Below are 24,385 nucleotides of genomic sequence, written 5' to 3'. Positions count from 1 at the left end.
CCATAACGCATGCGCAGTGAATAGGTTCGCGGAGCATGAAACAGTATGCATGCCCAGCGTCTGATGTCGTGAGCAGTAGTCTAATCTTGGTTGTGCACACAAACAAGTAATTAATCTACTCGTTACGTAAAACAACTTGTTGATTGTGGTAAGCAGTCTCTGTCACAGAGAAAGCTCAAGGTCTGGTTTATTGACACCTATATGTCTGCTAAAGACAACATGCAATACACAGCTTGACCACGTACAATTTGAACTTAGCACCTATCAGACTAGTTGATTTATGACTCATGCACCCGAGTCCCGTGTCTGCCACATTATGTAATTAGGCACATGTGATACACATGACGTTTTTATGTCTGTGGGTTGCAAACAAACTACATTCATTTTTTTCGGGTGACTGGTTCTGACGGAAACTGATGCAAACTCTTGTCAGTTTCAAGTCCTGCTTTGTACTTGGACGAATGACCGATTCCAGCCACGCAGTAGTTTACCATCTCTACTGACATGATTTTTTATTGGATCGAGCGCAAATTCAGAGAACATGTATTTTCCAAACCAAACATCTCTATATACATTCTTCATGGATAACGACTTCTTTTCGTGTATATGATTTTGTTTGACAACAGTATATGAATCCATACTGAAACGACGCATCAAGTACACAAAAAGAAGTTGTTATCCATAAAGAATCTTACTTTCTTGTGACTGGCTATACTTCTAAAATGCCCATCAAACAGATCATCTTTCTATACACACCCTCAGCATATCAGCAAATGAACCAGCCAATCGGAAGCCGTCGTTACACTTGAATGCATATCCACCCGCTATGACTGGGTTCGGTCTCCCGAGGGCTTCGTTTCGGGGGAAGTAAGCCCAAGTACAAAATATTGCACTTTTGAACCGCGATTGTACGCTTATGATTGTGTTTCTTTGTTTTTTTAAAAGCACCAATGTATATTATATGTCATGAATAAGTGATAAATGTGTTTTAATTATGTTTGATTTTTTGGTTGCATGTGACCTTTAAGTGAAAAAGGGTACAGTTAGCACCAGTCTTGTCACATCTCATGGTCTGTTTCTTAGATGTTAGTAAACAGTAAGTCATGTGACGCAAGGTGGTGTCCCCTGAAAATTGAAAAACTATTTAAATCCATGATACAAGGTGTTGTCAAATTTTGTGTGCACACAAATGGGTAATGATTTCAAATGACTTCAGTAAATAGTTTCATTCGTGATTGGAATATCTTATTCAATTTGCTGAATCAGTGAATAAAGTAATTAGTATCAAAACGAAAATGTGTATTTTATATACAATTTTTGCTGTACTTCCCTTGCATGCATGAATGAAGTTCAGATGTTAATCTAGTAATGAAACAAAGGTACTAAACAAACCCATTTGAGTGAAAATATATAAATCTTGCTTTTACATCATCTTATAGTGATCTTGGTATCTACACCTAAATGGATGTTAATTGTAACACTCTTATTTAATTTGATGTAATATGGCCACTCGTCATTGTCTTTAGTCTTATTTTGTTATTGCATGACTGACTATCATGAATAATACATAAACTATTTATTGTATTTGTTACACCATATTTGTATTACATTCATATTGCCTCATAATAGATTTGTTACAATCCTAGTAGCCAATCGGTTTTGTAATTTCTTATGATGAAGAATCTGATTTGATTGGCAGAGTGGTGCTAGGGTGATATCATGGATATAGTTGAGCCCATTTCTGGTGCAGAGGTTATTCCTTAGTAGGTCAGTCAGTACTCTTGATACTCTCAAGTTGTATGTCATGTTGTATTGAGGGCCGGTGTCAGACAGGTACTTTGTTCTTTGTATTGATATGTAGCTGTGCTGTGACGTAGGCAGGCTGTGGTAATTACACAGCCATTCAATAGTTGTGAAGCATCATTTCCAGTAACGCTCCCAGGACTGCAGAACACATTGAGCTCTAGTCAAGCAGAAGTCTGATGTTATCTGTCAGCTAGTGCTTCAGGCTAGCTGTTGATAAATGTTTCAAGAGACTGATTTTAAGAACATGTTTATTGTTTGAATAGACAGCCTACCTTTAGAATACAGCACCACAAACTTCAGAAACAAGTCATAATACTCTTTTATGTAATTGTAGGTGATTAGGGTTTGGTTAGGTTAGGTTAGGTTAACCTAACCCTAATGTCCAAATGAGAAGTTGTGGTGCTGTGTTCTAAAGGTGCTATGAATAGACATCAAAACAAATTGTTGCATGAAGTCTGCAGTCCAGACAAAGTATAGAATGTTAAATATGAGGCCAACATAGACTAGACACCAGACTTGTGTAATTTACAGACTTCTGTCATGAATTAGAATATAGAAAGGTAGTAACTAGTATCGTACCTAATCATATGAATGTTTTTTAGCAAGTCTAATCCAAGTGTTAGCATGGTTAGATATAAATCATGAAATCATGGTGAGTAAATACATTATAATTATTGTGTATGAATTCAGCTTATTGTCTGAAGATTTGATTGGACCAAACTGCTGCATGTAAACTGAAAATTATCCCATGTGAGATGTGGAAAACAAGTGGAAATCTAGACTTGCTTGATATACGGACTACAGGTTTGGTGAGAACTGGGCTTCAAGGAAAATAACATATATCATGGACAGTGAGACAGACTCTCAAGATTCCAGTACTGGTATGGATATCTCTGATGATGATCAGAGCAATAGTAAACAGCTGCAATTATATCCCATCATGAAATCTTTTGGGCAATAACAGGACAGTAGAATTGTGACCATTAATTGATACAAGAATAATCGTGATTCTAGAGGTGCCACATGCGAAATATTGATACGGTTGTCATGAATCAATTCAGTATGATAAATATATACTTAAAAAGTAATCCAAAAACTTTAAAAAAGTAAGTCAATGTATTCATTGCAATAAAAAAGTTGTCAGCGACATGGGAGCGGTCATGTACTTGGTTGCTGTGCAACGTAAACTCTGCAGTATTTACAAGCCAAGAAAATCTCAGATGGTGTGGAAGTGGTAACTGTCACCTTCAGATTTCACAAAACCACCACAACAGGTTTTAATAGTCAAGTGTGGAAACACTCCCTTATGTCTGAAGACAAAGGCCAAGTGTAGAGTTTGCTCTGTGGCTGTAATGGGAACACTACAGATATGCCTATGCATTTGAAGAGGCACTATTCGAGCATCGCAACAGGTTGCAATCAAAGGCACAAGAACTTACTGAACTTGCTAGAGACGAAAGTTTGAATTCGTCTTCCACATCAAAGTGTGCAACCTCACCAGATATATTCATGTACACTCCCTAATTCCCAGCTGGTAGTATACAGGTACAAACAATTATCAAGGCTCTTGTGTATTTTATCATCACTGATTCCCAGCCATTTTGTCTCATGAAAAATTGTGGATTTGTGAAATTTGTTTCTACCCTCAAACCTAAGTACAAGTTGCCAAACAGAGCTGCTGGTTTTTCATTGTTTCTTACAGGTTAGAAATTTTGTGGTTTTAGCAGTTTAATGGTGCTTTAACAAGAAGCAATAACGTTTTGAATTCCTTTGAAATATTGCAATTGATTCTAATTTTAGTTATTACATTGCCTTTGAAACAGCTCTTTTGATATGTTAAAGTGGTGTGGATATTTGATCAACCTTATATTCATGCTTATATCAAAGTATTTCATGATTTACCTGGTCTTGATTCATGACATATGAAAATGACATGATCATTGAATGGGAACATTGTGATAAAACTATGACAAGTGTCAACTTCATATAAAGACAATGTAAATGCTCAGATTGAGATCATTTTCACAAAGTCTATGTTATTATTTGTGCCAAAATGTCAGCTGTGCCAGTGTTGATCCGAGCTGTCCCACTTATTTACGAAGAGACTCAGGTTTCCTTAAACATGTTAAACATTTTGAATAAATTATCTTCCATTATGACATGCATTATTCTTCTCAGAAGAATACTTTCCCTGACATGAAACAATAACGCATCATAACATTACAGCTCATCAATAACGACTGACACAAGCAAGATCGATCATTTGTGAGTTTCTCCTGCACTATGCTGAACCCTTGTTAATTCTGAACCTTGATGCACACACCCTTAGAGCAGCAACTTCAGTTACTCCGCCTTCTTGAACTCTGAGTGCAGAAACATCCGTGAGATCTGAGTATATATGAGAGTGAGAGATTACACTAAGTGTTTGTTATGTTTGCTCAAACACTAGTATTTGTACTAATTATGCTATACATTCTTCAAGTCACTTGTAAGAGGTTTGGACAGTTGGACCTAATCTGGAGGCTGAGGCATAACATGTGCGTGTATAACTTTAGCCAAGATTTGCAACTGACCTGTACCTAGCGTTCCCTTTAGTCAGTGAATATCAGTTTGGATAAAAACTGTGTCAACGTTGTGGACATGACCAATGCTTGTGTATGACCTGTATGTTAACAAGGTACAAATGATGCATGTGTTTATCTGTGACTGAATACACTGACCTGTTGTGTACAGTAAGATTGGACACAGTTGAGGATGGTTACTCTCCCCTTGAAAACTCTTGGACTATGTTGTTAGTGATGGTTCATTGTTTTGTCCAACTTCCAAAAGCTGACTGATCAAAATTTGGGCTTATGATTTATCACATTGTGACTAAAGTTGCATTGAAATGTGGAATGTAGAGATTAACATACAAATTTATTTTCTATTACTTGACTTCATTACAAAATACATGTTGTGTGTGGTTGACCTGTTTATTAGTGATAATGTGAAGTCGTAGTCATTGATGGAGATGGACCTCAATGTTTTTTCACTTCATTCCAAGACAACTTACTTTTGTCTCAGACACCATGAGTAGGAATGTCTTCTTGATAACATGCAAGGGAGTGTCCACTGTAGGAATGTGCCTGATGGGGCCTCAAAACCTTGGTGACCTTGGTAAGATGTAAACAAGTTAATGTATAGGGGTAATGCCAACTCATTCAGAGGAACTGGGCCAGCTATTAATAGCAGCTGCGCATAAAACAAAGGTGTAGACACACTATTGTGTATGCCTCTGACTTGGCAGCCTTGCTAAAAGGCTGTTCCAAATGTGAGCCTATGTTGTATCCTTATAATATACATGTCTATGTGAGTGGAAAGTACATCTAAGTACATTCTATGTATATCATGTATGTAGTCTGGGAATTATGGTTTTATCTAAATCATTTAATTAGAATTTAGAGTGAGTTTAGTTTTATGCTGCATTCAGCAATATCTCAGCTATTTAGCATCAGTCTGTAAGTAATAGCTGGATGAGACAATCCAGTGATAAACAACATGAGCATTGATCTACACAGTTTGGGTGTGATGACATGAGTCAACAAAGTGAGTCTGACCACTCGTTCTCGTTCGTCACCTCTTTCAATAAGCATGGTTTGAAGACCAAATCTAGCCCAGACCTTCACGGGTCCATTTAATTAATTAGAGACTTGCGCAGCTGCTTTGCAGCAAGAATCTGATTACAGCCTGCTTCAAAATCATTGGATATTTATTAAGTGCATATATCCATGCAACTAGTGCTTGTCAAGGCGCTGTTATTTGTTTCCCCTCAATCACTGGCACTACTTATATTTGAAACAAGTCATTTAAGAAGATTTGACAGAAGCCCCCAAATAATTAAAAAGTAAAAGTAAAATAATGTAAACTAGTACTATCAAAGTAAAGTTAGTCTCAGTGTTATTCGTTACACTCCACCACTGAGTCTGACAAACACTAGTAGAAGGTTGTGTAACCTTTAAGCGACCTATGTCTGGCCAATCAGTAGTGAGACAGTTAAATAGATTTAACCAATCAGACAACGGCTACTACATAGGGATCGGAGGAACTTACAAAATGTTCATGTCACCGACACTGATCTCTCCACAAACAAATATCTACAGATAACACAGTTATTTGACCTGCAGTATATATGCTTTGGGGTGTCTGTTGACATGGTTACCATTAGCTAATATTGCTGCAAGATGGCATCCTTGAATATTGCCCCAAACACTATTTTCAGCGACTGTTTACTTACCGTTGTCATGGCTGTACTGCGTGCGATGTGCATCATCCTGAAGCGATCATTCGGGTACAAAACTTTTCGAGATATAAAGTTAAGAAGATATGTGCGAGTTTCCACTTACGCGATTTGGTAAGCTGTGTTCTGATTGGTTCATTTCAAGGGTTACCTGATGTGACCTCCCATAAGGTTTTGTTAGACTCAGTAGTGGAGTGTAACGAAAAGAACTGAGGATAAGTTTACTAGTGAGATCATGAAATCTGAATATAATCAAATGATCTTTAGCAGAGTGCTGAGGCAGTGAGAGCCCATGAAATAACATTGAATCAACTGACAATGATCCTGGAGCTATCTTCATCAATTCATGCTTTTAAACACACAGTGCATTTTGAAAAGTAGTCAGGATTGTAGCCCCAATGTGACAGGCTGTTTAATTAATGACTTTTCTTTCCAACATACTTGTGTAGATGATGACTGATACATTTATTAAAATATGCAACAAAAAAGTGTTTGGGAACACCTTAAAATTTGATAGTCATATATAAACTTAAAGGTGGTGAGGCCATTTATACTCGAAGGTAAATGTAACTTTTTGTGTGCTTAATCAGTACTTTAAACGACATGTTAGAACATGAATAAAACAACAGATTCAATATTCTTTGAGTTTGAGTGTAAAGAATCATTGTTAATAACAGCGGAAAACAAATTCCAACATGTCCATTAAATGCCCATTAGGCTCTCAAAAAGTTGCACTTACCTTCGAGTATAAATGGCCTCACCAGGTGTGAGTTTAGATATGGTTAGGTTCACTAGGTTGTTAAGTACAATAGGCCTCTTGTTGATGCAACTCTACACAGGCCGTATTCACCCAGTTTCATATATTACATGCTTGTCAAAATGTTCTTCGTTTGATGATTCAGTGACATTTATCACTTTCATGTTACAACGGATGGTTGATATTCTTAGGCAAATGTATGTGGCAGCTTTTGTGTGATAGTTTTTCTATATTTTTACCCTGTTTATTAACCTGCTAAATGTGTTCAGTGGTTGAGAGGCGTGGTGCAAAAACTTTGACAAAGGGTCATTTAGCAATGTTCATTACTGTAATTTGCACACACTGACTACTGTAATGCAGTGTTTTTTATTTTGAATTCTTCAGCTTTGAACATCTGGAGGTTGTGGTAAAACTTAACCAGGTGAAAGTATTGTTCAAATAGCTACATGCTTACAAAACTTTTGTGTAAATGAAGTAGGTGTGTTTGGTGGCTGGTGTGTGCTTGTTTCATTTTATATGACCGTCTTGAACCATGTTCCACAGTCATCATCTGTGACTGCCACATTCATATCCATGGGATTTATGGGTTAGAATAGCCAGCTAAGGCCTATGGTAAAACGCCACCAAAAAGATTAGATGGTTCATGGATGGCAGTTTTCTGCGAAAATTCGTGTTTTTCAATACAAATTATTCAGTCTTGAGATTCGTCTAAATCCAAGAAAAATATATTTATCTGGGTGAAGTCCCGCTTGTCAACGTCAAGTACCAATGTCTGTGTCTTGGGCTGTCAGTGTCAAGTACCAATGTCTGTGTCTTGGGCTGTCAGTGTCAAGTACCAATGTCTGTGTCTTGGGCTGTCAATGTCAAGTACCAATGTCTGTGTCTTGGGCTGTCAGTGTCAAGTACCGATGTCTGTGTCTTGGGCTGTCAAATTTCAGAATTTCACTATAAATTCTTATATATATAGTTTTGGCCCCTAGACCCATAACTGATTTTCAGCTGAAATCAGTTTCTGCTGTTGCCATCACTGATGGTTCTAATATATTCCATGGTTGATTGTGTATCATAGTACCTCGGTCGTGATATCTGACACGGATGATTTTGTATCATTGTACCTGGGTTGTGATATGTGACATGGTTGATTGTGTATGATTGTTCCTTGGTCGTGATGTGCGCCATGGTTAACTGTGTATCATCGTATCTTAGCAGTTCTGATGTGTGACATGGTTGATTGTGTATCATCGTACCTCGGTTGTGATATGTGCCATGGTTGACTGTGTATCATCGTACTGCAGTGGTTTAATATGTGACATACTTGATTGTGTATCATTGTACCTCAGTGGTTCTTCTATGTGACATGGTTGACTGTGTATCATCGTACTGCAGTGGTTTAATATGTGACATACTTGATTGTGTATCATTGTACCTCAGTGGTTCTTCTATGTGACATGGTTGACTGTGTATCATCGTACTGCAGTGGTTTCATATGTGACATACTTGATTGTGTATCATTGTACCTCAGTGGTTCTTCTATGTGACATGGTTGACTGTGTATCATCGTACTGCAGTGGTTTAATATGTGACATACTTGATTGTGTATCATTTTACCTCAGTGGTTCTTCTATGTGACATGGTTGACTGTGTATCATCGTACTGCAGTGGTTTAATATGTGACATACTTGATTGTGTATCATTGTACCTCAGTGGTTCTTCTATGTGACATACTTGATTGTGTATCATTGTACCTCAGTGGTTCTTCTATGTGACATGGTTGACTGTGTATCATCGTACTGCAGTGGTTTAATATGTGACATACTTGATTGTGTATCATTGTACCTCAGTGGTTCTTCTATGTGACATGGTTGACTGTGTATCATCGTACTGCAGTGGTTTAATATGTGACATACTTGATTGTGTATCATTGTACCTCAGTGGTTCTTCTATGTGACATAGTTGATTATATCATTGTACCTCAGTGGTTCTTCTATGTGACATGGTTGACTGTGTATCATCGTACCTCAGTGGTTCTTCTATGTGACATGGTTGACTGTGTATCATCATACCTCTGTGGTTTTGATGTGTGACATAGTTGATTATATCATCGTACTGCAGTGGTTCTGATATTTGACATGGTTGATTGTGTGTCATTGTATGCTGATGGTACACATTGTATCCTGATTGTGCAGATCATTGCTCACAATATCGATCTCTGGATTGTCACACCCAGGTTAGATTATTACATACAGTGCTACAGCTGACTTACTGCTGACTGCAGTATTGAAAAACAATCTTTTCGCCGATAATAACATTGATTCATCTTGAAACACAGTACTGTTCCATCATGTTCAGTAGCATGAGGACACTTTGGTTGATGTGAACAAAATAACATATTTAACATTTTCAGGTTGTACAAGTTGTGGTTATAAAATAAACAAAGTCAGATATTTGCAAAGTATAAATGAACCTTTTTGAATCTGTATCTGATGAAATATCTTGTTACTTACGTAATACTTGCACTGTGGAAGGTTTATTTGATGGATCTTTATGTAGATCACTTTTAGTGTCATTACTTTAATGTAAAATATAAAACAAGGTGATTATTTGTTTGAATGAAGCATTTTTGATGTATGTGACTTCTGTTTTGCAGCCATCAGTACGTCTAACCCCTGCTGCTATACTGTATGCTGGACGCAGCTCGGACCAAAGTCATATCTTGGTGAGTGAATACCGGGGGCAGTGACCATCACCTACACAGGGTGGTGTGCTCAACAGGACATGGAGCAGCTACAACATCCAGTTGATTGGTATGGTGACGTGATGCAGTGCTTCAGCCACTCAATAATGCTACCTTGGCTATGTTGGAGCCATACCAAGCTGGCTACATATGTATTTATTACGCCACCTTGGCTGTGTTGGAGCCATACCAAGCTGGCTACATATGTATTTATTATGCCACCTTGGCTGTGTTGGAGCCATACCAAGATTGCTACATAAGTATTTATAATGCCACCTTGGCTGTGTTGGAGCCATACCAAGCTGGCTATATGTGTATTTATTATGCCACCTTGGCTGTGTTGGAGCCATACCAAGCTTGCTACATATGTATTTATAATGCCACCTTGGCTGTGTTGGAGCCATACCAAGCTGACTACATATGTATTTATTATGCCACCTTGGCTGTGTTGAGCCATACCAAGCTGGCTATATGTGTATTTATAATGCCACCTTGGCTGTGTTGGAGCCATACCAAGCTGGCTACATATGTATTTATAATGCCACCTTGGCTGTGTTGGAGCCATACCAAGCTGGCTATATGTGTATTTATATTGCCACCTTGGCTGTGTTGGAGCCATACCAAGCTGGCTATATGTGTATTTATAATGCCACCTTGGCTGTGTTGAGCCATACCAAGCTGGCTACAGAAGTATTTATAATGCCACCTTGGCTGTGTTGGAGCCATACCAAGCTGGCTACATAAGTATTTATAATGCCACCTTGGCTGTGTTGGAGCCATACCAAGCTGGCTACATAAGTATTTATAATGCCACCTTGGCTGTGTTGAGCCATACCAAGCTGGCTACATAAGTATTTATAATGCCACCTTGGCTGTGTTGGAGCCATACCAAGCTGGCTACATAAGTATTTATATTGCCACCTTGGCTGTGTTGGAGCCATACCAAGCTGGCTACATATGTATTTTTAATGCAGGGGAAGTGTGTAAACCAAGAAGTATGAAATCTTTTCAGCATTTCAAGAATCATTGCTTATTTGTGTATTCTTTTATTTCAGCGAAGTGCCCAGTATCTACACAAAGAACTTCCTGTTCGCATTGCACACAGAATTGCAGGTTTCCGGGGACTTCCTTTTATTGTTGGATGTAACCCAACCATCCTACAAGTTGTAAGTAGAGCTGTACTTCAGTCCAACTAACTCCAGTCTTGTGGTACAAAATTTCACCATCTTCTGTGCTAAGCTGACACAACAGCATCTATACTTCTGTTTTGAGATGTGGAATGGAGTGAATGTTGGGTGAATAATAGAAGCAGGTATAATCTCTACAACACAATATAGAGATGTGACTGGTGTTAAGTTAATGCATCACAACTGTTTTTGCCGTCTCGATGAAGTTGCAAAGTCTGGCTGTACAATTAATACAGAGCTGCACTGTCAAGCGACTATTTATATGCATTTGTCTGATGTGAAGTTTTATGTACAAAGTTTTGTGATAGTCAAGACCCAGAACATGCAAATTAACCCATTTCAATTCCTAAAACAAATAGTCAAATATGTAAGATGAGTGTATAGATGACAGCTTCTTTATTGTGAAACATGACTCCTCTTATATATTTATCAAATTCTAAATGCCTCTCAAGAACCTAATCAAATATGTTTGAAAATCTTCCTTTCTCTGTAACCAGACATCAGTTACCATGGATATAGGTAAATCCCAAGACTGCAACTGCTGGAAGTGTGTGAAATGTTTAGATGAAACTGCTAGTTGTGGTTGTGATCTACTTCAGCTGACACATTTCAGTGCTGCAATCAAGAGGGAATTCCTCCATCACTTACCCTTGTGTTGATACTCCTTGAGTCGTATTCCATGTCCGCAATAACTTTGTACAAATCCTTTGAGAGTAAATCAGCATGTTAAAAATTGTGAAATCAGTCATTAACAACAACTGACAGTGTGATGAGGTATGTACATCAGACGACAAACAACAAAACACCACCACACACAGATTACAGAATGTGTGATAATATTGACACAACAGCATCTATGATACACCACCACAATGCACTGGTTACAGAATATGTGACAGTACTGACACAACAGCATCTATGATACACCACAACCACACAGGTTGCAGAATATGTGACAGTACTGACACAACAGCATCTATGATACACCACAACCACACAGGTTGCAGAATATGTGACAGTACTGACACAACAGCATCTATGATACACCACCACTCACAGGTTGCAGAATATGTGACAGTACTGACACAACAGCATCTATGATACACCACAACCACACAGGTTGCAGAATATGTGACAGTACTGACACAACAGCATCTATGATACACCACAACCACACAGGTTGCAGAATATGTGACAGTACTGACACAACAGCATCTATGATACACCACAACCACACAGGTTGCAGAATATGTGACAGTACTGACACAACAGCATCTATGATACACCACAACCACACAGGTTGCAGAATATGTGACAGTACTGACACAACAGCATCTATGATACACCACCACTCACAGGTTACAGAATGTGTGGCAGTACTGACACAACAGCATCTATGATACACCACAACCACACAGGTTGCAGAATATGTGACAGTACTGACACAACAGCATCTATGATACACCACCACTCACAGGTTACAGAATGTGTGGCAGTACTGACACAACAGCATCTTTGATACACCACCACACCACACAGGTTACAGAATATGTGACAGTACTGACACAACAGCATCTTTGATACACCACACCACACAGGTTACAGAATGTGTGACAGTACTGACACAACAGCATCTACCATACACCACCACTCACAGGTTACAGAATGTGTGACAATACTGACACAACAGCATCTATGATACACCACCCCACCACACAGGTTGCAGAATGTGTGACAGTACTGACACAACAGCATCTATGATACACCACCACTCACAGGTTACAGAATGTGTGGCAGTACTGACACAACAGCATCTTTGATACACCACCACACCACACAGGTTACAGAATATGTGACAGTACTGACACAACAGCATCTTTGATACACCACACCACACAGGTTACAGAATGTGTGACAGTACTGACACAACAGCATCTACCATACACCACCACTCACAGGTTACAGAATGTGTGACAATACTGACACAACAGCATCTATGATACACAACCCCACCACACAGGTTGCAGAATGTGTGACAATACTGACACAACATCTACCATACACCACCACTCACAAGTTACAGAATGTGTGACAATGCTGACACAACAGCATCTATGATACACCACCACTCACAGGTTACAGAATATGTGGCAGTACTGACACAACAGCATCTTTGATACACCACAACCACACAGGTTACAGAATATGTGACAGTACTGACACAACAGCATCTACCATACACCACCACTCACAGGTTACAGAATATGTGACAATACTGACACAACAGCATCTATGATACACCACCCCACCACACAGGTTACAGAATGTGTGACAATACTGACACAACATCTACCATACACCACCTCACATAGGTTACAGAATGTGTGACAATACTGACACAATAGAACTTACAATATGACTGATATGGTGAGATGTTATGTGATTCCGACAATGATGCCAACAGTTGTAGGTTTTCCTCAACACCAAGTGAATATCATGTATGTACATAGGATCTTGTCTTACATCCTGTATAAATGCATGACATTGACACACAAAAAAAGTTGTCATGAGAAACAAGATGCCCGATCTCCTTTCTCAAACTTCTCATGCTGATCTTTGACCATCATTCTGTATTCCTGTGGTAATTGTTACAGTGTATTTCTCAACTGTTGAACTAAATATAAAACTTAACATTTCCTTAACCAGTATTTGTGTCATACTTTAACAGTACCTTTCTTGAAATGTTGTTATATACAACTGTTAGGGTCTTTTTAACTATTATAACATTCAGTGATTGTAATCTCTTGTATGAAGTTACAGGCCCCCTTGAAGGAATTACGGCAATTTTGAAGGAATTGCATCTCAAATGTAAACAAACCGACTCGCGAAACAAATACAGCGATATCGGTAGTTTAGCAGTAATAACATAAACACAATGCCCCTATCGGAAACAATGTCGGTAATACTTGAAACAAGATTGGCCATCTTCAGAGATTTCTCGGTCACATCCTAAAACTCACACATCAAAACATGGCATCACTGGGAGGAGCACCCCTCTCGGTGAGTATTGTTTTTAGTTTCTACTGTTTTCATTTTCATAATTATCCATCTTTGACCACCCGTGTTGAATGAGTTTAGGTATGAGGTGTTGTCGGAGCTATAAATTATTTTTTTTGGAAAAGATTGTCACTGCAAAAGAGCGTCATAAGTCGAGCCATCTGAGGTTGTTTACATCTGAACATTGAAAGCATCCGTTGGCATGACTTATGACGCTCTTTTGCATTGACGATCATTTCGTAGCAAGATCATTTATAGCCCTGAAAACACCTCATACCTAAACGCATTCAACACAGGTGGTCAAAGATAGATAATTATGAAAATGAAAACAACCGACAAATCATGGAACTGAGCCGAGAAATCTCTGAAGATGGCCGATTTGTTTCAAGTATTACCGGCATTGTTTCCTATAGGGGCATTGTGTTTATGTTATTATCGCTAAACTACCGACATCGCTGCAATTGTTTCGCGAGTGGGCTGCATTTGTTTACATTTGAGTTGTAATTCCTTCAAATTTGCCGTAATTCCTTCCATTTACTTAGGGGGACCTGAGTTAGCTACTACTGTTACGGTGTTTGCCTTGAAGTGTTGTGCCATTTTTGTTCCCAGAACTGTTATGACATACAACCATTTGTGACATTAATAGACAGAACTTCACTGTTGGTATGGGTCATGGTGAGACACAATACAACATAGACTCATGAAGTTTGCGGTTTTGATTGGTCCTCAGGAACCCATGTTTCTTGTACAAGGTGACTAACAGGATTGGGCAGTCAGATTCACATATTGACACGTCATCGACTCCCAATAGTGTAGATTGATGCTCATGTTGTTGATCACTGATTATCTGATCCAGACTCAATTATTTACAGAGTGCCTCCTTGTACCAGGAATACTGTTGAGTGTGGCGTAAAGACAAGCTCAGTTCACTCACAAACTAATACAACATGACCACAGGAGGTGTGCGTGTACATCTGATGTAGTCATTGTTTAAGGATTGTCAACTATTTGGCTTGTCAGAATACCTGATATTTGCTGTTAATGAAAGCACATGTAACATTTGTGTCGTTTATATTTTCAGCATGAACTGTATATCCGGGCATTCCATATCCTATCAGAGATGATGCCGGTGAGTGATTTGTCAACTGATTGCTACAGGTGATAGGACAGTAGTACTCGGATAGCACTGCTTTATAGTAGGGCTGCAATGTTTTGTAGGGGATTTAGATGTATTGTAGGGCTTCAATCCTTACCAGGATTTGAATCCTGTTCCTTTCCTGGACAACACATTTATCACCATAAAGGACTTACCTGTATTCATTTATGATCAAATGGTTTGATGGGTACTGTCTATTTATTTGGCCTTAAGATACAGTGAAACATTTCTTACCCCTTTTCATATGTTGTTTCATGTCACTGAATGTTTGATGGATTAGAAAGAAAAACCTACTGGCTAGGTGTGATGTTGTGTGCTAGGTAGTAGACGAGGAACACAACCAGACCTACAGATATAGAGTAAAGTATTGGCTGAATGTAGGATCATGTAAAAATATTCCTATGAAACTATCCCTACAGTAGGTTGTCCACTAATCTTGTAAATAAATCTAAATGAAATAAGAGTCGAAAATGCCTGAACTCAGTCACCCACCACAGTCCTGTGACCCACATACATTGATAGGCTCAGAGAATTGGATTAATATATTCCTCCCAGACAGATGCCAACAGGTGGTTGTTTAGGTGGGCAGTGTGTGGTGGTCGTGACTGGTAACCGGAGCTATTGAACCCACTACAGCTGCTCTCTCTCTATTGATTCTGTGGCTAAGAAGTAGGGCATGTGTGCCTGAGACTTTCATTCAAAATAATACCTTTACTCTTGGGGATAGTGTGTAAATGGTCCCTTGATTGTTGGAAGCGGTGACTGAACAGAAGGTGATAGTCTATGAGAAAACAGTTGGCTGTGTGTCATAGTCAGACTGCATGGAACATTGCATCAAGCCTAGGATTAGAACTTGTATCTCAAGATAAGACTATTAACATGCTGCACTTAACACAGCATCATGACATTTTTGGGAATATTTAACACACAGTCATCAATACATCAATCCTGTGATTGAGTTAATACAGGCATGTTTGGTGATTGAACACATCACCTATAATGCTCTGTAATGCATGACTGTGTAATGGGCTGCAGTGAGAAGGGATCTAACCACTGACACCCTAACTCATGTCATACAGCCCTGAAGACCCAGGTTAGAGGAATCCCCACATGGGTACTAATATGTGAATCCCATTTCTGGTGTCCCCCGCTGTGATATTGCTGGAATGATGCTAGAAGTGATGTAAAACCATACTCAGTCAAGTCTGTCTAAGTCTGTGGGGAATAATTAATATGCAACATTACTATATCAATCTCGCCTATCCTGTAAATTCACCTTTTATGTCAGCGGTGTTGTTTTTGATGTAGCAGTATAATGGATATGAGACAGTGTGGCACTGACATACATACTGTAATGATATATGTTTGTAATGAGATCCACAGATTATGTTGGCCTACATGTCATGTAATGAGACAACAAGGTGATCTGTGGATATCAACATATAGCAGCTGTCAGTCATTGACAATACAGTAACTAATCCCCAACATCCTCATCAAGACTATGTCCATCATAACCTTCTCCCTGTACCCCCTACCTTCACCATTCTCTGTGGCCATGCTTGTGTTGTGAGGTAAGGAATGGTGAATCAGAAGGTTTCAATTTAGGCAGATATTGTTATGAGTATTTGGTTGAAGGTGGTCAGATTCAATCAAATATATGACTCACACTTACACGCATGAAGATCCAGGTTAGAATTGGTCTTCAGTGAGAGGTGACCAACGGCATTGGATGGTCAGGCTGACTTGGTTGACACATGTCATCCTATCCTAATTGTGTAGATGAATGCTCATGCTGTTGACCACTTGATTGTTTGTTCTAGACACAAATATTTCGCAGACGATCGAGATATAGCTGGAATATTGGTGAGCTCATCATTAAACAAACAAAGAAAGAAAACAAAAACAGTCATCCTTTTGACTTTGATTCTTCCAGTTTTGAATCCACCTTGAATCCTCATTGTGTTTATCTGTATGAACGGGTACCCTCCCCCTGCTCCAGTTTCACCAAAAACAATCTTCCAGGCTACATAATATCAGTAATTGATGTGCTGTATTCCACAAAACAGTACCAAAACAAGCACAGTGTATTTTAGAAGAGAAATGAATAGTTAATTCTAATATGCCGTAGTCACTAACAATGATAAAGCAATGCACATTTTCAGCATTCCAGAACCAGTTAGGTGGCAGCAAGTCTGGCTACGTTCTGGGCACACTGGCTACACTCACTCACTCACTCACTCTTGGGGCTAACTAAATTACTTTTTTAAAAGAATGACACATTATGCAATTAGTTGCCAGGTGTGCTGTCTTGGGTGACCATTGAGACTATATAGCAATGTGAAAAACTTGAAACAATACAAGAAGTTTTCGTATATTAGACTGTTAAAAGACACATCACTTGGGAAATCTGCAGATGAAATATATATCACTCGTTTTTGTGGATATTGATGGATACATTCCTCAATAGGGCGCGCGTGTAAATTATGATTCATGTAGACAAACTATAAAATGTCTAGATATTACGTTTCTGTTATACATTCACTGATCACTTCTTTTTATTAAATTTCAAAATGCATGCAAGTATGATTATTAAGTAATTACGATTATGAGACCAAATATAAAGATGTAAATTGACAAGTGTCTACATACTGGTGAGTGAACATTACAAACCAAGTTAAATTTAGGAAGTGAAGGAATTTATCGTGTAGTATTTTCACTTTGACTCCGACCTTGCTTACGTTATGTTACAGGTTGTGTCATGCAAACTCCTTTTGGTTATGATTCAAATACATATTTAACTTCTAGTAGAAAGTAGTTATGATTTTCTAACTTGATGAAAACAAACCATACGCTCATAAATTCAAATGGGCTTCAGTTAGTGACTTCACGATTTTCAAAAATGGCGGTGCTCTGTCTGAGGATGAATGCTATTTAAGTTGTTTTCACCCTCTTACAAAATCTAAATTACTTTCTACTGGTAGTAACGTATGTATATTATTGATGGACAATAGGATGTCACATGACATTGCTTATGACATAACAATTTCACTCTTGGAAATGAGGTGGAGGTCAATATGATATTGCTTGCAATATTAATGTCACTTCGACCTCCACCTTGCTTTCGTGGAACAAGTCGTTATGTTACAAGTTGTGTCATGCAAAATCCTTTTGGCCATGATTCAGATACATATTTAACTACTAGTAAAACGTAGTTTTGATTTTCTAACTTGATGAGAACAAACCATAATCTCAATAATTCTAACAGACTTTAGCCTGTGACTTCACGATTTTCAAAAATGGCAGCGCCCTGTCCGAGAATAAATGCTATTTAAGTTTGTTTTCACCAACTTACAAAATCAAAATTACTTTTCACTGGTAGTAAAATATGTATTTATTGATGGACATTAGGATTTTCTATGACATTGCTTATAACATAACAATTTCACTCTTGGAAGCAAGGCGACGTCAATATAATTTTTCTTACGATAATATTGTCACTTCGACCACTTCCTCATTTCTGAGGAAGAAAGTGTCATATTCATGCAAAATCCTTTTGGTCAGCAATGTGTAGTAAGCAGTCTTGATTTTATAAACTTGATGAAACTTGAACTCCATTTTCTATCTTGGAGGCGTGGTAGGGGGCGAACCATTCGATTTAGTATATACCACAGGCTTCCACTGGCTTCCACAACGCTCACTTCGCAAACACAAACAAGCGATTTCAGCACAAACTACGGGGTCCGGTGGAAATCTGTGCATAGTGACACCATCACCCGACCCCAAGGAGCAATTGACGGTAACCCAACAGTTCGGCATGTTTTTGGTGACGTCGTTGAATCAGCAAAATGACGAGCTTCCTACACATTTTCTATACAACTAAATGAAAATTGTTCCTTCTATGATGTCACTGCAGGGCTCTGGCGACAGTGTTACGTAATCTGTCTGTGGTTTTGTTTGTGGGAGAGAGAAGCAGACGGCTTTTTAGCAACTTTTGAGAGCTTGGTATGCAAGTTTTTTTAAAAAACGAATGGTGTTCCCTTTATGACTAAACAGAAGTCTTTCATATGCAGTGGTACAAAGAGTACCGAAAAAACTGAGTTGTTCGTTCTGTAATATGATCTCATGGTTGTATTCAGAATATAGATACATTTGCTCCACTTCATGTGTCACTCTTGCTTGACAACAGTACAAGAATCTGCATTGAAACGTTGCACTCACGCAACTAAGAATATTTGTGTTTCCTTGGCAACAAGTTGGACTTAAACTGAAGTTGGTGGTATTGCTCCTTTATGGAACAAAACTTAAAGACCTTTCAATGCTCACTGTGTTTTGGAGACTTGTCTCGCTTGAAAATGTATGGATATTCTTAGAGTGTGTCCCACCAGACTTAATAGTCTGAAACAATTAATTTGTGAAATAAATACTCTAACTATAGTTATTCTCATATGTGCTGTTTTATTGTCTACAAATTATCATAAATTATTCGGAGCAGGAAGGTGTGTCTTTGGCATTTACCAGTTAGGTACATTAGTTGTAGCACAACAACTAACTGTTCCTAACAGGTGTTGAGAAAATCTTTTTATCACGTGACTTGTTGATGTCAATATGCATCGTGGAGTAAAATGGTTGAGAGTCCATGCACACATCTCAGAACTGGGCAGCATGAGTTCCATGGGGGTTTTACAGGATGTAAAATACATGACAACTAGAGAATCCAGGATGTGGCATGACCCACCACTGATTCTGTTGGATTCTGGCAAGCATAATACGCATGAGTCAGGATAAGGAACACTATGTAATTTTCTGATAAAAATTGATGTGTTATACTTATCGTGATCCATGGGTCAGCCTTTCTGTCCTGCCCTCCTCGTGGGTAAGTAATGATTTTATGTCCACTTGAGATTAACATCTTGATCAAAGATCAGGATACACTATAACTTTTAACTACAGCAGTTTGAGAGTGGTGTATTTTGTCCATTTTTCCATTAAGATAAGCTGGTAATTTTTGAGTGGATTTTGTACATAGGTACATATGGTCACCATATGGTCACCATATGTAGTTACCATTTGTACCTATACTATAAAACCCAGATCTTAATGTGTGATGTGAAACACGTGTTGTTTTGTTCTGCAGATCACAGACATGAAGTCAGATGAGCACTTCTCTGAGACTCTTCGGAACCTCCTGGACGACCACAAGAACAATGTCACTCTTCTAGCTGAGGGATTTGCAGAGTGTCGCAAACACATCAAGGTGAGGCAGCTGGCGTTTGATTGAAGAATCAATGATATCAAGGTGAAACATGAGGCTTTTGTAAATCATGATTGAAGAATCAGTGATAACAAGGTGAGGCATATTGCCCTTGTAAATCATGATTGAAGAATCAGTGATAACAAGGTGAGGCATATTGCACTTGTAAATCATGATTTAAAGAATCAATAATATCAGGAGGGTCATACATCATTTGATTAAATGAATCCATTTCATCAAGCCCCGAGACATATAGCGTTTCATTGTAGAAGAGTAGGTTTAGTGAGAAGGTGTAGGTTTAGTGAGAGAATGGCGTAGGTCAAATATGTCAAGTTCAAGGTCAGCAGTTCGGGTTTTCGGAATATATGCTTATATCATTGTCATTTTTAGAGAAATGGCTACAGATACAGGCATGACACTAGTATTTGTGTGTAACTTTGTGGTGCTACTGAAGCGGTAAAGGTGTCAGACTGCAGAAGTTTCATCAGTCCATCTATGGTCCATCTGGATTCAAATGAGAACGAGGAACGATGCTTGAAGTAGGGATAAGTGCACAAAACATAAATATGACACATGGTCCTGAAACCCCTGTACCCAGCAGGATCTGAAATGTCACATTTTATGATCAATGACTGTAAGAGTTGTTTAAAGCTTAGATGCAACCCAAAATAACATAATTCAATAACACTTACCATTTTTTCATGATGTATAGTACGCATTATTGATTATGAAAAAAACAAACAAAAGTATAAACGGACAATTGAAAATCAGAAGTGCAATTGTTACGAATAAAAATCCTCTGAGAACCAGCAAAATACAACACTGAAAAGTTTGATATTTCAATAATTTGTATTCAGCAAATACTGCAAGATGCAAAAGAAACACAAGAGAGGTTTCATATACAATGCAAATGAGTCAAATCAACAGTAACGGGTCACAATATAATGTCAACTCACCGAAGTCTTGATATGAGAGTGAGAAACAGTCATGCAGAATGTAACACAGTGAGTGGTCAGGCAGCTGTCATGAAGATCAAGTGTTGATGGAGATACACAGTTATGTACCTCAGTTAATCTGTGTGTGACCCGTGAAGGTCCCGGGGTAGAATAGGCCTTCAGCAACCCATGCTTGCCATAAAAGGTGACTATGCTTGTCGTAAGAGCGACTAACGGGATCGGGTGGTCAGCCTCGCTGACTTGGTTGACACATGTCATGGGTTCCCAAGTGTGCAGATCGATGCTCATGTTGTTGGTCACTGGATTGTCTGGTCCAGACTCGATTATTTACAGACCGCCGCCATATAGCTGGAATATTGCTGAGTGCAGCGTAAAACTAAACTCACTCACTCACTCACTAATCTGTGTGTATTTCCGTGTCCGACAACACGACAAACTAGCCTTTATATATACTTTCAATGATTCAAGAACTATCCAGCACTTATGACCATTGCCACTAACGTAGAATGCTCTAAAACAGTAGTAATCTCCCGGAAGTAAACAATCAATCAAGGAAGGTAACTCTAGAGCATTTCCTTAAAGTCTGCTGCTAAATTACGAAAAGTAATGAACGTTTATGATACGGAATGTGACCCATAATAAATATTATTCAAAACAATAAATGTTGTGACCCAATAATAATTATTACTTAATTAGTAATACCATTTACAGAAAATAGTCTGTCGTAACACAATATTTTGTACTTGGACTTATTAAGCTCAAAATGAAGCACCAGGGATAACGCTGCTGGTCCATTTGCCAATACCATGAGTGCTCTTTTGTTTATGGTGTCTGGCCTACGTGTTAAGTTCAAATTGCATGTAGTCAATAATTGAAGTTTTTTATTGCATATTGTCATTAGCAGACAGGCAGACACATAGGTATCAGTAAAACAGACAGTGAGATTTGCCTCTGACAGACGCTGCTTACAACAATTGATGTGTTGTATTCCCCAGTGTGCGTTTAGCGTAAAGCTGGGGATATAGTATTAGGCTCCGTCCATCTGCCCATACGTACGTATGCATTGGTATATCTTGTGTACACAACCAAGATTAGACTACTGCTCCTGCTCATGACCTTATAATCCCAGCATCCCACTTGAAGCCACGCTAACCTGTTCATTGTGCATGTGCTGTTTGCGCAGTGTTGCACAGTTGTTGTACCACAACAATTTTTATCAGTTGACTTTGCAATTTGTTACTGTAATTCCACACTGAAAGGTATTAGAATCTGCAAAGTTGTGTTTTGCATTGCTTGTAAGCTTTAAGAAACCATCATGTAATATTTTGCTATTTTCACACATCACACCATGGGGTGCCAAACAGCTTGTGGAACCATCATGCATTCAGGTGTAACTCAGCAGAGGCAGGAGAGATGACCCCAGCTTATCAGGTGCTGTTCCGTCAGCTGTTTGTCACCCGAGGTGTGAAGTGTGGAAATAGCACAATATTCCACGATGGTTTCTTAAAACCTTTTTCCATGGTGAATCAAAACATGTCAGATTTCAGATCCTGTTGGTACAGAGGTTTCAGGACCCATGTGTCGCATGTATGTTTTGTGGGCTTATCCCAATTCCATGTCGATTAATCATTTATCAGATTACATTATGTAATGTAACTGAACTCCTGTCTGACTGTTCAGGCACTAACTCTCTCTGATGGATTGTATTTCAGGATGAGGCCCTTATCAAAAGTTTCCTGGACAAGACGCTGACGTCTCGCCTGGGAATCCGTATGTTGGCAGAGCACCACCTCTCACTCCACTTGGAAAGGGTCAGTGTTTCATTGTTTTCCTAATGTTACGGCGTCGTGCTGGTGTTATGTTGAAAGTGTACTCTGGCTATTGTCTAGCTTTGGAGGGCAGAACTTGAAATTTGGAATCTTTGGTAAGGCCAGTTCAGTGTTTTCTTAGAAGTTTGTTTAGACAGATTGTATTTTTGAAATGGATAATACTTTGAAATCTGTTTCTTTTTAGAACAGAATTACGTATTCTATGTGATCAGTTAAGATCATGAATACTCAGTTATTTTTAAAAATATTTTATTTAATTTTTAGTTACATTTTAATAATATGTTCAAATGTTAGTTCTAAAATAGCCCTATGAAAACACTGTTCTTGTCAAGTTAAGATGTAGGAAAGTTTCAGGTGATCTGACACAGTTAGATTACCTGCAGTATTCAATTTTGTCATCCATCCGTCCATCCACAGTCATACTTCTATTGTGTACATAAATTGTTTGGAAAGGTCATCTCCTTTGGTGGAGTTGAGGCAGGGTTAGTGACCTTCGTTTCACTTCCGTTTGTTTGTGAAAAATGAAATGCCTACACTTTACTCCTGCCAGTCCAGATGGTCCTTGGTCTTGTAATCCCTGCTTAGGGACAAGTTCTTCTCAATATTATTCAGGGTGCAGGTTACCCTGTAGGCCATGCATGCTTACTTCCCTTATTTGTGAGTTCTAGATCCCAGGCTTGAGGTAATCAGCACCATGCCCAGGCTTGTGGTGTCATCCAAGCTGTAAACACCAGATACTGTATCACTGCTGACTTTCCAAATACCCCTGTGTTGAGATGAAATTAAGACTTATTTCAAAAAAGTATTATCACCAACTAAACTCACACACTGAATCTGAAGGACCAGTGGAGGTACGGGACACACAGTTGATTGTGATTACTGGTTTGTCAGCACCATACCTGTCCTCATGGGCTTTACCCGACTGATTCATGTCTGAGCTCAGCTTTCCTCCTACTGTAAGCTCAAATGCTATCATGTAACTGAAAGTTGGTCCTATCCTGTTGTGTTGCCATCACTGATGGTCTTAGCCTGTTAAGTGTGCCACCATCACTGATGGTTTGGTCCTAGTCTGTTGTGTTGTCATCACTGTTGGTTTGGCCCTAGACTGTTAAGACTCTTTATCTTTCTTAAGCTTGTGTCTGTTATACTGGTTGTATGACATAGTATAGGTGAGCTGCTCAGCCTGAAGCACATGTTACAACATGACCAAGCTTGCACTGAAAGTGTGTACATATTTAACACAACAAGTTAACACCATTAATATATTTTTGGGAATATTGTTAGGAAATTATGTGTTGGGTCTTTGATACAAACCAGTGTTTTCCCAAATATTCCTTAACCCTGACTTTTGTTAAGTGTATGTATAAAGTCATAAT

The 24,385-nt window shown here is 38.7% G+C and overlaps 1 protein-coding gene across 1 annotated transcript in view; it reads left to right on the top strand.

Moving 5' to 3' along the window:
* Positions 1-24,385, top strand: part of LOC137257566 (branched-chain alpha-ketoacid dehydrogenase kinase-like) — a 60,509-nt gene that overhangs the window by 11,663 nt on the left and 24,461 nt on the right. Inside the window, exons 2-6 of the mRNA XM_067794894.1 lie at positions 9,487-9,555; positions 10,629-10,739; positions 14,899-14,946; positions 20,108-20,227; positions 22,893-22,991. Of these exons, the coding sequence (XP_067650995.1) occupies positions 9,487-9,555; positions 10,629-10,739; positions 14,899-14,946; positions 20,108-20,227; positions 22,893-22,991 (447 nt within the window). The remainder of the gene's footprint in view (positions 1-9,486; positions 9,556-10,628; positions 10,740-14,898; positions 14,947-20,107; positions 20,228-22,892; positions 22,992-24,385) is intronic.

The sequence above is a fragment of the Haliotis asinina genome, chromosome 1, assembly GCF_037392515.1.
Source record: "Haliotis asinina isolate JCU_RB_2024 chromosome 1, JCU_Hal_asi_v2, whole genome shotgun sequence".
NCBI lineage: Eukaryota > Metazoa > Mollusca > Gastropoda > Lepetellida > Haliotidae > Haliotis > Haliotis asinina.
The sequence above is the reverse complement of the archived record's forward strand: the minus strand, read 5'-3'. Positions and strand labels throughout refer to the sequence as shown.